Source organism: Netta rufina (assembly GCF_964035555.1).
Source record: "Netta rufina genome assembly, chromosome: 6".
Taxonomy (NCBI): domain Eukaryota; kingdom Metazoa; phylum Chordata; class Aves; order Anseriformes; family Anatidae; genus Netta; species Netta rufina.
In genome coordinates, this window is record NC_140129.1 from 34,446,738 (window position 1) to 34,460,736 (window position 13,999).

Sequence of the window (13,999 nt, forward strand, 5' to 3'; positions counted from 1 at the left end):
TCTGCCTGGTAGTTCCCTTGTGAACGATGAGAGCGCTAAAGTGCAATGGTCTCAAATGAAAATGATTGTTACATAAACAGGTTGATTATTTACGATACAGCACAAACACAGCTACAGTTTTAAAAGACTTTTTAACCTGCTAGGAAAACATATTTCTCCAGAAGGTTAATGGGAATGCTGATTTTTATGACTGATGCTGGATCTTTACAGTTACTGGCGGCTGTCTCAGCCAGAGGACAGGTACGGAGTCTCGCTATGGTAGTTGTAATCAGGACAGACCTTCTGCACCAGTTTGTAATCTACGCTGTAAAAAGCAATGTAAATGCAGATAACTTTAAAGGGTTTAGAACACAACCAGGAGACATGGCTTTGAGTCTGCTCTTGATAGCAGATCTTGGAGGGGTCGAAATTGCACAAGGCAGTTTTTTTAGCGCGATCTGTTTTTTCGTACTCGATCCGGCAATTGAAGGACTTGGATTCCTTGGTCTCCAGCGTTGACTGTGGAGACGACTCAAACTCAACCACCTTGGAAGGTGGCACCAGGCTTACAGAAACGTTCCCGAGACCTGTGGAGTTATGTCGGAAATAAACGCTGAAGGTGCCGTTGCCATGATCAACGATTTTCCCTGTGATCAGGAGGTTCAGTTTAACAGTTTTGATGTTGGAGTGGAAGTCGCCCCATCCAAACATCTTCTTGAATTTCCCAGTTTTTACTATAGGTCTGCGTTTAGTTCGTGCAAGAGATTCCTGAACCTCCGTGATGTTGGACAACCAATCCCAAAAGTTTTCTGTGCTGTCTGAGTAGGACACCTGGCCGTGCTTCAGTACTGGAGATGGCTTAACAAACAGGCGTAAGGGATTGATGATCCTGGAGTGGACCACGTTGTCGACCAATGTCTCTGCAGCATCCTTGTCTTCCCAGTCCAGCACGTCCGTGGCTTGTACGACTTGATTAGCGTCACAAAATACCTGTTTCAAAACAGAAAAAGAATAGTATGAAGTATGAAAATAAAAATGTCAAGATCCGAAAGGAGCTATTAATATTTCTTTTTATATCAGTGGGGACTGAACCACATCTGTGCCAGTTCAGTCACGCGGACTTCTGTAATGAGTAATTTCTACTGCCCCATGAAAGCTCAAGGATTTTATTCACAATAGCTTACGGCAGATGCAAAAAGCTCAATGGGAGCCATCCAGGGGAACAAATGCATAAATCTCTGGACAGGTCGAGGACTGTCACGTGTCAAGCAAGGCAAGCACACACTGCTCTCAGATGTGTTAGATAAAACCATGCCTAAGGACAGAAGAAAACCCGAACAGCAAAGCAGTACCTCTGCTAAAAGATGGGGTGACAGACAAAAGCAGATTTTTTTTTTCCATTCTGTTTTCTTTTTCTGCGTAGTTAACCTACCAAATGCTTAAAATCCTCCTATCTGTACAATAAAATGTTTATTATACATTTGTATTTTTGGTCTTGTCTCTTCCATTGGCATACCTAACTTGGTATGCCCACTCGTGCTCTCAGTTTGAGTCAGACTGTGAGCATAATCATAGCTTTTGGTGCGTTGGTTGCAGGTGCTAAGCTGCGTGTATTTTGCAAGGCCTAACCTGCATGAGGAGCTGAGCAACTTCACTTGTAGAGCACGTCTCATCATTTTTCAGTAACATGACTAGGCCAAGCTATGTCTAATGCAAAATAGTTTGCAGTCAGAGAGCAAATAACAATTCGTAGCAGTGACAGTGTTAGCTTTCTGACCCACGTGTCTCAGTAAATATCAGGTTCCCGATTCAATGCACACAGATACTGCCCAGGTACATTCTTCCTGCACACCCTGAGAGGGGAGTCCTGTTGAAAAGACAGAAGTTGAGCGTGTAGTCAGGAAATCAGAGGTAGGACGTGTGTTTTGACAGGCTAGAAGTGGACATTTGACTTGTTTTAAAGCCCTTGAAGTCTTAAACATAAATTTTGTAAAACATATTTGCAAGGTAGTCCTCCTCAGGGCTATCCTACATCAGCATCCTCACGTACAAAGAGAAGCTTTTCAGCTGCATTATCATTCACCAACACGCTACCCATTGCATGAACGGCATGAAAAGCAGCTAAATAGGGAAATAACTGAGTTGTAGAGTGTTCCACCCCCAAAGAAAAGCTCCTTCCTCCTCCTCCTGGCAAAATGCTGCCCCGAGTTTGTCATGGATCTTGCAGGGCTAGGCACTGGATGGTTTGCTGGGGAGGAAGGAGCACCCCTCCGTAGGTAAATTATTTTCTTCTTTAGGTTGGAAAGGGGGAAAAAGACACCAGCGATCACTCTCAGCCTGAGACCTTGTATGTCGAGTCTCTGCCTCCATGCTACGTTTTTTATGGCTGAGCTACGAACTCGGGAAAATAGGAGATCCTAATGGAAGCAGAGACGGATGCTTATCTGCACCACCACGAATACTGCTGTCATAGCGATGCTGGGGGAAGCTGTCACGGTGATGGAAAGCTCCCGGTGCAGCACCGCATGTTTATGCATGGGTCCTCAGCCACTGCTAAGCCAGCCCAAGAGCTGAAGGTGAGCCAGGTGGCACTGGGAGCAGCTGGGAGCTCCCCGCTGCAGGCCGGGGCTGGCACCGAGGATGTGGAGGTGATGAAGGTGGGATGCCATCCTGTGGCAGCCCCAGGCTCCAGTGGGGATAGGGCTGAAAGTCCAGAAGCTTTTGCTCCTATTTGAAGTGCTAACAACCACTTGGAGGCACAGGCACCTACAGCTGGTACCCGGCTGAGGACTGCAGGGGGTGAGGTGAAGGAGCACTGCTGGCCCCAAAGCCGCTCGGTGCGCAGGAGGACCCGGCTTTGTGTCCGCACACCGCTCTGCCTGTCCTTTGGCAAGGGCACAGGGATGCACACAGCCGTCCTTCTGGGCTGCTTTCCTTCTGCAGTGCTTATTGGTATGTGTGCAGCGGCTCTTTGGCTTTCCTCCCCTTCCTTTTAGGAAGAGATCTAGAGGGCATTGAGCCATGTGTTAGCGGTAATGCTCGGCGTATGGCTCTTCTGGGGGCGCTCACTCCAAATGAGATAGCAGAGCATTGCTTTCGGAAGTGCTTCTTTCCGCAGGCTCCGCCATAAAAAGAAGAAATATGTAGTATAAGGTTCGGGGGAGCTAAGGAATGGGAAACATTACCGCGTGATAAAACAAGTCAGGATTGTCACATCGGGAAGGTATTAGGGCACAGTTATTTCACAGCCATGGTGGTGGAATTGTGGAGTTGTGCCATGCCAAGCCACTGCCACGACGTTTAATTGTGTATGTGTTGCAGTGAAGGAGCAGCTGGTACGCTCACAGTGAGACCTGCCGCTGGAGCTGCAGTGACATGGGCTGGTTCATGTGGCAATGAACTGGCTTTCATAACACAGGAATACAAAACCATTAATGTGTTGAATCATGAGGATGCAATATTCCTGTTTAGGGCACATACAGCACCCAATAATCGCTGCTGCTTCCTTAAAATGAGTATTTTTTTCCTCCTCTCTCAAACAGGTTGAAGACTACAGGACTTGGGCAGCTTTAACTCTTGACTCTGCCTCCTCCTGCTTCTGCCCTCTTCCCTCATCTTGCTGTAGGAGCAAGGCTCAGGGGCTGAAAAAGTCATCGGCTCAGTCAGTCACAGGAAAGGGGACTTTGCAAGCCCTGGATGGTACATTTGTGGTGTTCTGCAAACGTTCAATAAACAGTGCCTAACAAAGAAAAGCCTGGTTCTGCTCGGTGCCCAGCGCAGGAGCACGAGTGAGGGCACCTTGTTCAGAAACATGAATAATATTTGTACAAAACCCTTTGTGTGTGTGCACAGACTTCGCTATTTTAAATAAAGCTTTCTGCAACACGAGAGAACCAAACCCTAACCCATCATTTGCTGCTACGCATTGCACAGACCCCTCACGTGATGACAGCCTTTTGCTATTAGCAGGGATGGGCCGATGCGTTTTGTTCAGCTGGTTATTCACTTTGGTTAGCAATTTCCAGGAAATAAAAAAATCCGTATTAAAAGAATGCAGAGCGTGCTGGAAAAAATGACCTCCTCAGCATCTTCCCATCTCACTACGGTGCTTCTCTATAGTGGAAAATATTGCTAGGAAGGTATTTGAAAAAAATACTAGCTTAGGGAAGTTTGTATATACATTTAAATAGATGGCTGTGGCTGTAGTTCTCCTCTGCTGCACCTGCATTTTCCCATTCCCTTCAACCCATCAATTCCCAAGCAGAGGAAATCGCCTCATCTATTTTCTGTATTACAGAGGCTGTAAACTGTCACCTGGTTACCCCCAAATTTCCATCAGACTGCAGATACTTTCCTGTACCGGGCATTATCTTGGACCTGTCACGCTGTGCAGAACCCACAACACGCCTTGCTCTTTTGGTGGGGTACGCTACCCACAGAAGCAGTTCAGACCAAAGCATAGCATCGTGTTTATTTGTGTGGTTTTCACTCAAACCACTGGCTCTTCCTGCATGCTTCTTTGAACGATTGTGATTTCTCTTCAAGGCCTTTCCCTTCCATGAATGATTCAGATCATGGCAGAGAGGCACAGGGTTGAATGAGGTCCCTGTGAACTATTTTTAAGAAATTAGTCTGTGCTGAAGCAATGCCGGTATCAGTAAATGCTGTATTTTTTGTATTTGCCCCATTAAATTTGTGCTCGCTCACCTGGAACCTGCTTCCACACCTTCCTCCATGGGCAAGGCACTAAATAAAGGAGGAGCAGCCATGCAAGAGTTAACAGTTCTGATGTTTTGGGGACTTGATCCAGGTTAGTCATCAATCACCAGCAATCATTTCTGTAGCTTCTGCCCTGCCAGGAATCATTTAAAAACCGCCAGCAATTAGCTGAAATAAATAGGTCTGGTGGGATAAACTGCTCTGAAGCACCAGTCTGCCACTCGCCCGTGCTGCGGTGAGCGTTTTTATCCCGCAGACAAGAGAAAAACTCATCCTGGGGGAGCTTCCAGTGGGCTCCGAGCTCTCTTCTGGTCCCAGCCCTGCCGCTGCATCGCGAGGGTTTGTATTCATCTCACTGCTGTAGCTGCAGAGGATGCTGCCCTGGCTGCCTCGTGCTAATCTCAGCATCTTGCAAGCCACGCGCTGCAAGAATAAAGCAGAATCATTGAGCGGCCTCACGAAAACCTTGCTGTGAATGGGGGGGTAGAAGGAAGAGAAATAGCTCTGCTTTATCTGTTTGAAAATTCAATGATTTCAACACATTTATCAAATTTTAAATAATTTATGTCTTGACAGGCCTTATCAATTTTGCAAAGCACACACATTAACCAGATACAATGATCTCATATTAGCTTTTTCAGCATCTTACACCAGAGCCCAGGAAGATTAATAAAAACTCAGACCGTCATCAATTAAATGGAAAAACATAAAATTGTGTTCCATTATAACCATTTTTTTTGCAAGAAAATGATGACGGCTCCTAATAATTCATCACAACAAGCTGAGTTTGAACTTTACCGATTATTAAATACGTTTTTCTCAAAGGCAGAGGCCGCGATCGGTTTTATGGCAGCAGATGCGACTGCTGTCAGGAATGCTTCAAGGAATTTAGGAATTAAGCAACGTCTTTTAGCAGGACTACGTTTAAGAGCCATGTTTGTCCCATCCAGTCACAGCCTCATTTTGCAGGATGTTATAAGCACATGAGCTGCAATTGTAAGGTGGTTTAACTCTCATTTACCACTGCAGCTTCTGCTAGGAATGAAAGCTTTGAATTAACAACTGGGGTTGTTAAAGGAAAAATTCTTTTGGATACTCGGATCTTCAGCAGCCCAAACTTATGTTCAGGTTTTTGCTTCAAAAACTTTGATTTTGCTTCCCTTCTCCCAGAAATGCTGCTGGGAGATGTTTGGATTTCCCTTGAGGAAACAAAATAAGAGATCGTGCAGGTCAGCCTGCACCAAGGAACGAGTCGCTGCTTGCTCAGAGTTGAAGAGGTTTCAGTGCCAGGCAGGTCCAAGGTTTTGCACCAATTCCACCTCCACTGGACTTTGCAGTCAGCTGAGGGCCCTGGTCCTGATACGCCAAGCCATGGACACGCGGCTGCAGCTACAGCAGTTGGGGGCTGAGCTCATTGCAGGAAGCACTGAGCATCCTGCCGTGATCTGGGGCTTGTGTCTTTTCCCAGGAGCTGTTTTAAATCAGACAGAGGAGTTGAGATAAGCTACTTTATTAGAAATTATTAAGTTCAAAAGTGTCTGTAAATACCTGAGGGCCTGGCAGCAGGGAATGCGGCTCACATACCGGGAAAATATTGAGAGCTGCAAAGGAGCGCAGCTAACTTCTGCCTTTCGCTTCAGCTGTGAGGAAAGTACAAAATGACTTGGAGATGAAGTGAAGCTAACAAAAGGCTCTGTATTTGACTGCTGGCTTTACTTCCTGAGCTGAATTCTTCTGCTGTGGTGACGGAGGAGGTGCTGGGTGACCTGAGGGTGCTTGGGGTGGCCGCGGCATGCCCTAGCCAGAGCCAGGGGTGTCCCTGGACCAGCCCCATGGCATGGCAGCCCTTGAGCTGGTGGACAGGAGCAGGCTGAGGAAGGAAGTACATTTTTCACAACTTCCAAAAATTAAAGGAATGACAGAAGGCATCACAAGTGGAGGCAAAGATCAGGCACAACTGAACCTTACAGACCATTAAACTTCCTGTCTGTAAAGGAATCCTGCAAGAAGATGCCTCTCACAGAGGGACGCTGTGCTTGGGGCCGCTCTGCTTGCTGCTGCCAGCCATGGGCAGTGTGATGCCCTCCTGCACCGAACCCCCCCAGCAGCTCTGGGAAAGTGTCAGAGCAGTGAAATGGGGATGTCACAGGAAGAAAATGGGGAGTGAGTCAATGGGACTGTATATTAATTGTGAATATTTGTATTTTCTGACACTGCATATCATTGCCTGAAATTCAATGAATCCTGATAAACACGAATATAAACTTAAATACCTGAAGGAGATATGACAGTAACAGCCAGCCCGAAGCTTTCTTTAACTGCTTAGCCTTCTGCCTTTCAGGAGTTTCAGACTGTCACGGAAGGTAAGGCAGAAAACATAAATTGGAAACATAAAAGCAAATGTGCAGACTCAGCACCATTTCCCCCACTACAATACGGCAAGTTCCTCTTTTATTCTCACGGCAGAAATACGGGAATTGAATAAAGTGGGTTCGCTGAGCGCCACTGAAAGGTGCTTTGCCATTTTTCTGCAAAAGATCTGAGAGAGAAAACCTCTATCTACATCTATGTACCCCTGAAGGCTAGGGAAGGTAACAGGTAGAAATCTTTGCTTTAACGAGAATATAGCTAACATTCAAATAACCTACAGACAAACGTATCAGTCTAAAACAAATGGGCATGCTGAGAGAAGTTCCAATTCAGACCGTGATTTCATGGCATATTTTTCAACAAAATGTATCCTTGATATCATATCTTAGAGAAAAAATATTAAAATAAAATTATCCACTTTTTGTGAGAAAGCAAAATAGTACTTTCCTAAAACAGCACTTCAATAAGGAAAGAAATTTGGGGGGGAGAAAGAAGCAAAAAGAATAGAGAGGGAAAATTAAAAAAAAAAAAAAAAAAAAAAAAAAAAAAAAAAAAAAAAAAAGGAAGCCTGTAATTAATTCTTTTTCCAGAAAGGTATCTGTGGAAAGCATTTGCCATTTTACCCATAACCCCTACTAGTAGTTTCAGCTTAACTGTTCCCTCCAGCTTCAATTGGATAAATTGCATAGATGGCTTTTAAATGATATCCGTGTATTGCATTGATCTACCTTTTTGCTGAAACAACAGAAAATTCACTCTGAGAAATGCTACTTGCCAAAAAAAAAAAAAAAAATGCACACAACTCAGCTGTTGAAGACTTCACCTTATTCTACTTAAATCCATTAAAGATTCCCTTAAAGCTAAAATAGAGATCTTTGAGATAAAAAATAGGTATCTTATTTGTTTATAGAAAAAAAAAAAAAAGGTTCCTAATTTTGTCTGACACAGATTAGATATAAATATTGGTATTACTAAGTAGTTTTTCTCTTTGCCACTTGTGAGGCATTCGGCTCTTTTTCAAGAGTGGAGAAGTAATAGAGATGTAAACCATTCCGTGACTGATCTGAAAAGCAGTGTCATAACAGAACATCTAGATCAGTCACGATAGATAAAGAAATCTTAGTTGGGATCTGTACTTATGTAAGTACCTAAAATATTTGAGAAGCGTGTGTAGTTGATGAGAGGCCAGGAAAGGGAATGCTGCGGTGGGGGGGCTCAGCGGGGCAGCGTCTCTGGTAGAGATGAGCTGCCCTTCAGGAAGTGAAATAAAAAGGTCATCAAGTCTATGAAATACTAATGGCATAATCTGCCTAGATGGGACTTCTGAAGGACTTCCAAAGTCAGATGGCTAAAAGCTGAAAATCTGACTTTAAAAGTGGGAGTGCGCTTTTCTCAAGGCCAGTTTCTGATCCTGGTAAGGGAAAGGGGAAGCTGAAAGCTGACCTGAGCATGCAGGTTCCTTGCTGCAGTGGGCTGGGGGCTCTGGCCATTTGCCTGGGCACTCAGGATGCTGCTTCTGGTGGGTGCCTTCTGGCCCCATTTGCTCCTGTCCTCCTCACAGCCTCTCCCTGACCACCCTGCCTGTTGCCAGCGAGGCCAGGGCACCAGTCCAGCTTTCAGAAGGGAACAACTCAAACACTGGGGAGGCTGCACTGAGCCCCCTGAGGTCTCTGGCCTTGCTCCCTGGGCACCTGCAAAGAGCTTCAGGTGCTCTTTGAATCACCGTGTTCAGCTGCTGGAAGTTCAAGCTGTGCTCATGAAACCTATTTTGTATGGAGCTTAGCTGGTGCTATGGACATGTATCAGCTCACGGGACTGAGACTTGTCCTTTAGGATGAATCTGGCCTCCCAACCAATATTTAGGTATTTTTAGAAGACATTTCTTTTGTCTGGTAAGCCTGTGAGATGTCCCAGGTGCTTTCAACCTCCACCATGCCACTTGCAGATGCTGCTCAGCGGCTTGCAGGACTAATACCTAAAAAAGCTTCCTCCGACAGCAAATTGAAATGGAACCACTTCGAGTCCTTTGCTAACACAGCACCTGCTGACCTGCTGTCTGTTGAACTTTACAGTTAATAATTCTCCCTCCTGCTTATTTCTTTAATGCCTGGGAGACTTCGCTTTACATTTGTGGAGATCAGTTCATTAAAATACTAATTTCAAAGTGTAATTATCTGTTGGTGAGCACTGCTGTTTGAACCAGTGGTAGCACTGATAGGCTCTGAACAGCAGGAGAGTTCATGGCTGCCCCAGTCCCACAAAGCTCCGAGCAGGAGTCACCAGGGCACTCGGACAGAGCTGGGCATGAAAGGATTGAGGGGGAGAGAGGTTTTAAGAGCCACAGTAAACCATTAAGACGATTTTATGTGTCGGGGAAACCGCATTAATGTAAAACTGCTGTACCTGTTAGAAATCAACTTGATTTTACTCAAGTTGTCATCTAGGTTTTGTATGCCTTATAAATTTTAAATTAAAAATCAATTACAGAACAGCCCTTAATCTCGTCTTTGGAGTTGATTCATATTTGGATGAGAACTCCGAGACCCAGCTGACCTCCCTCCATGCTAAGCACGACACAGAAAAAGGTGATTTTCTATCTTACCACTCACGTGCCATTATTCAATACTTTAACAGCATTATGAGGTAGAGTTTTAATAATCTAGCCAGATTAAATGAATAAAAGTATGCTTCTGACAAGTTAGAAACAGAAAGAAGCTGTACGTTTCTAGCAGATTTCAAACTCTGAATTATTACAGCACGTAAGAGATGATTAACAAAGAAAAATATTACAGTTATCTACTCCCTTTGAGAGTCTAACTAATGAACCTCTAACAGCTGCTGTTGAAAAATCAGTAACACTATCACTATCAATTTCAAGACAAAGCACAGCTGACAGATGTTTGAAGTGATAAATCAGGCTGCACAAGGATTAAAATAACAAGCCCCAAATGGCCTTTAAAAGACAAAGGTGCTGCAGCAAACTATTTTCAGCCACTTTGGATACTGTCAAAAGTTAGATCACTGATACAATTATCTTGCAAAACAGTAATGGCCAAAGTAATATGTTACGCAAAATCTAACAATGGCAATACTGGAGCCAAGTTTTTGAAAAGAACAGGTTTTATATTCATTTGCGCTTTTAATGGCAGGACTGAGAATGCCGTGCTGCCCTGAATATTACTTCTGGGAACAAGTTATGAAAAAAAGCGTGCGCTGGGCTGAAGCATAAAATGTAACTGAATTGCATTCTTGTACATTTTAATTAATCCTATTTTAAAGCGAGGAGTTACATTTTAAAAGGCAATGAACACACTTGGTTAAATACAGCATCAGATTTTTCTGTTGCTTCACTGCAGGCTGCATTTCCTAACAACCTGAAGAGACGGAGATAGTTAAATTGGTCCATCCCAGGAAGGCCGTGTGTGTGTGCTTGCGGACTGCTGCCTTCTGTGGGACATGGAGAGGAGAGAGAGACAAAGTCAGTGTATCTGGACATGATTTCAGCTTTCACTGTTGTGTGCCTCTTGCTAGAGGGTGCGTAACTCTGTCGTGTTAGGAAATGTCCTGTTCGAGGAATGAAAAGCACAGATATTGTCCTGACACTGGCCTTGGGCTTGCCAGGCCAGGCATGCTGCATGGTGAGGGGCCTGGCAGCAGGGCTTGGCAATCACTTGTCAGTCTTCCACTCTGCCATCTGAAGAGGAAGCATCCAAGAGCTGGGCGAGGATATGGGAAACAATTATAATCACAAGATCAACGCTGGCCTCCAAAAAAACCCATTTCATTGCTTGATTTCTGCATGGTGACCCTGGAAATCTGACTTCCAGGCTCGGCTGAGGCAGAGGAGGAAGGTGGCTTATGGCTCTGGAAGAGCTGCTGCTTGCAGGGCTGAGCAGCACAGGGCCCCTGAAGGCTGGCAGCAAGCATGAGGGGAGAAAACCAGAGAGAAACCCCCTGCCCGTGGCCTTGGGGTGCCATGGGGCCTGGGGTGACAGCCCCCTGCTGCGAGCACAGCCTGGCCCCTTCTCGCTGCCCACCCCAGCGTGGGCGTGATACTGGGGAGCCCACGTCAGTTTTCTAAATTAAATTAAAGTCTTTTTCCTTTTGAAGCCACCTAGCATGAGGGAGCACACGGGGGCACTTCCAGATACTTCATTGCTGCCTACACACAAGCCTGCATGCTGCTTTCCAAAATGAATTACTCTCTTAAAGAGGAGAAAATCATGAACTGATGCTGCCTTATTATTAAGTTTGAAGGCGAAACAATATTACCCTTTGACCAGCAGCAGTCAGCCATGCGTGCAGCTGCTGTGCACTGCTTTGTGGTGTAGTACTGACTTACACTGTAAGGTCCTGTTTAAACTCAAATTTAATCCCTTTTAATTTAGTCAGTCATCTTTTGTGTCCCCAAGAAAAGGAAAAACAGAATTCCTTCCAGCTTGAATTTGGTTGTTCTTTGAAGATTTGGGGAGCAGTTAGAGATTAGTTGGTCAAATCCTTTCTAAATTAAAAGCTTCCTAAAATAGAAATATGTTCCTTAGCCATTTTTTAGCTGCTTATCAATCTAAGAATTCAACTTTCTGGATTAATTTTAAAAACAAATAAAGAATACACAATTACTCCCACTCAAGAGCCCTGCTAGATACACAAGATGTTAATTCTGAAATGAAATGGCAGTTTTGAGATGCTTAAGAATTGATGAGGTCCAAATATGAAATCCAGCTGCCATGTGATTTTTAACAGGGTTTAACTAGAAGTTGTTTAGTCATCTGGCCTGTACCTGGGTGTACCAAAATCATGACTCAGGTTTCAAAAATAGAGAAGGGATGACTTTGATATCCAGTTCGCCTGGAAGACTGTCACAATACATGCCTGGCTTGTTCCCATTTGGTAATTCACAGAGGTGTTTAGTGTCTAGGATCTTTAAACATGCTCTCTAAGAACACAAAAAGGATCTGAAGAAAGAAAAGCTTACATCAGACATCAATGTTACGTTCTAGCACAATAGGAGTTAATACAAATTGCTGTCATTTGCATATAAAAATATAATTTCAAACCTATTTGCTCTACATATGCTGTATCTGTATCAAACAAAAAGGGAATACATTCAGTGCATCTTTACATCTTTCAATCTTTCTTTTACTGTAAATTACTGTGCACATCACCCCAAGTATTAATTTGATCTCATCACAGGATGCATTTGATGCATTTCAATTAGCATATACAGAATAACGTTTCCAGGTTGTATAAAAGAATGATACTGGCAGGGTGCTTGCAGTTGGTGAAACAAGCACTAAAGGCAGATAAATCACCTGCTGGCAGACCAGGGCTGGGGGAGATGGGACTCTAGCACAGCGCTTTCAAGGCACACACATCTGAAATGTATAGCCTAGAAATTGTGCAACCCTAGAAAAGAGACAGCAGGAAGCATTCTCTTCATATGCATATTAAAGGTGTTTTAGAGGAAAGGCTATGAAAATGCATGACCTTAAAAAGTCTTCCCTGGGTTACCATGAATAATGCAAATAGGAATCCAGATTTCGGTGGATACATGTGTCCTAACAGCCACTCTGTTTCCCAAACCTTTGACTACAAAAACCTCAGAAGGCCTAAATATGGTGTCAGTTTGGATAACCATTCAATGAGAAATCTCTGCCCTGTTGGCTTTGTTGACTTAACTCACAGCAGACATTTTTTTTTCCAAAAGTTTAGATAATGTCTGTGTTATTCACAGTTCTTTGTCAACAACCCCTGTGATTCTCTTCACTGGCCCCAGCCTTGACCATGCACAATAACAAAAAAGTGCCTCTTCTGTAAATCAGTGTTCGTTTAAATTTCTTTTTGATTTTTGTTTTTCAGTTGATCACAGTCTTGAGCTCTTGCGCAGATAATGAATGTGTTTCCAATCTGCTTTCCAGAATCCATAACAGCAAACAAGCCTTACAGGTCACTGCTTAATTCACTTACTGTCTAAAAGGGTTTAACATGAAATCAAGTCTTTCTCATTAAGTAGCCAAATTCTGAGTCTGTACACAAAACATAAGCAAAATATACGAGTGGGTTTGGGACTGAGATTAATCATGCTGCTTGTTAACACTCAAAAACTGAACAAACTGGGGTTGGGAGGAACAGCTTTTTAAGCAAGAGATATGAGATGTGATCTGATAAGCAGAAGGTACAAGAGCTGATGACGTGTAAGTAAAGTCAGGCTTGAAAAGGCACACATTCCTTCTTGTTTTTAATGCGTGTTTTCATGCAGATTGTAGAGATCAAAGGAGACAAATCTAGCTGTAACTGCTGCCTAGGCCAAAGCTGGTAATAAGCATAAGACAGCCAAAAAAGCAACTCCGTTGTAAATGTTTTAAACTGCCTCCTCTGCATACCAATGATGGTTCTACAGGGACTGCAAGTAATCCCTTGTATTAAAATTGAATGTGCTGCCCTATTCGATCAATTACAAAGATTTTTAAAAGTCTATAAATATGTATGTGCATGACTGAATCAGTAATAAAAATGTGATTTTATAAATCTCCAAGTCTCCGTGCTCGGGTCAATAGACTGTGCTAGATCAAACAACGTTACGAGTCCCGATACCTGAGAAGTGCCGGCTGGTCGTGATGATGAAGCCTTCCAGGAATGGCTGGCTTGTCTGTGCCACCTGCCTGCACTGCTGCAGGGGAAGGATGCAGGGAACACAGCGCTGGCACCGGGTGGCACTGGCACAGGACACGTCCAAAGCCTGGGGAGATGTCAGCAGCAGGAGGCAAGCATTAAGTGCAACAAAATTAGCCCAGCCATTTCTCTGCTGTTGCATTAGTGAGATAACCAGGGAGGCCTTTGCTTTCTTCTTTTCTCTGCCCTTTCTCCAGCAGTTAAAGAAACACAGTCTGGGTTTTTGGTGCCCTGAGACTGTGGTTTCACATTCACCAGT

The 13,999-nt window shown here is 44.1% G+C and overlaps 1 protein-coding gene across 1 annotated transcript in view; it reads right to left on the reverse strand.

Annotated features, from left to right (window-relative positions):
• Positions 1-225: 225 nt before the first annotated feature.
• NXPH2 (neurexophilin 2) overlaps positions 226-13,999 on the reverse strand; it is a gene marked incomplete at its 3' end in the record, with an annotated part of 33,053 nt that continues 19,279 nt past the window's right edge. Inside the window, exon 2 of the mRNA XM_084289204.1 lies at positions 226-969. Within this exon, the coding sequence (XP_084145330.1) occupies positions 226-969 (744 nt within the window). The remainder of the gene's footprint in view (positions 970-13,999) is intronic.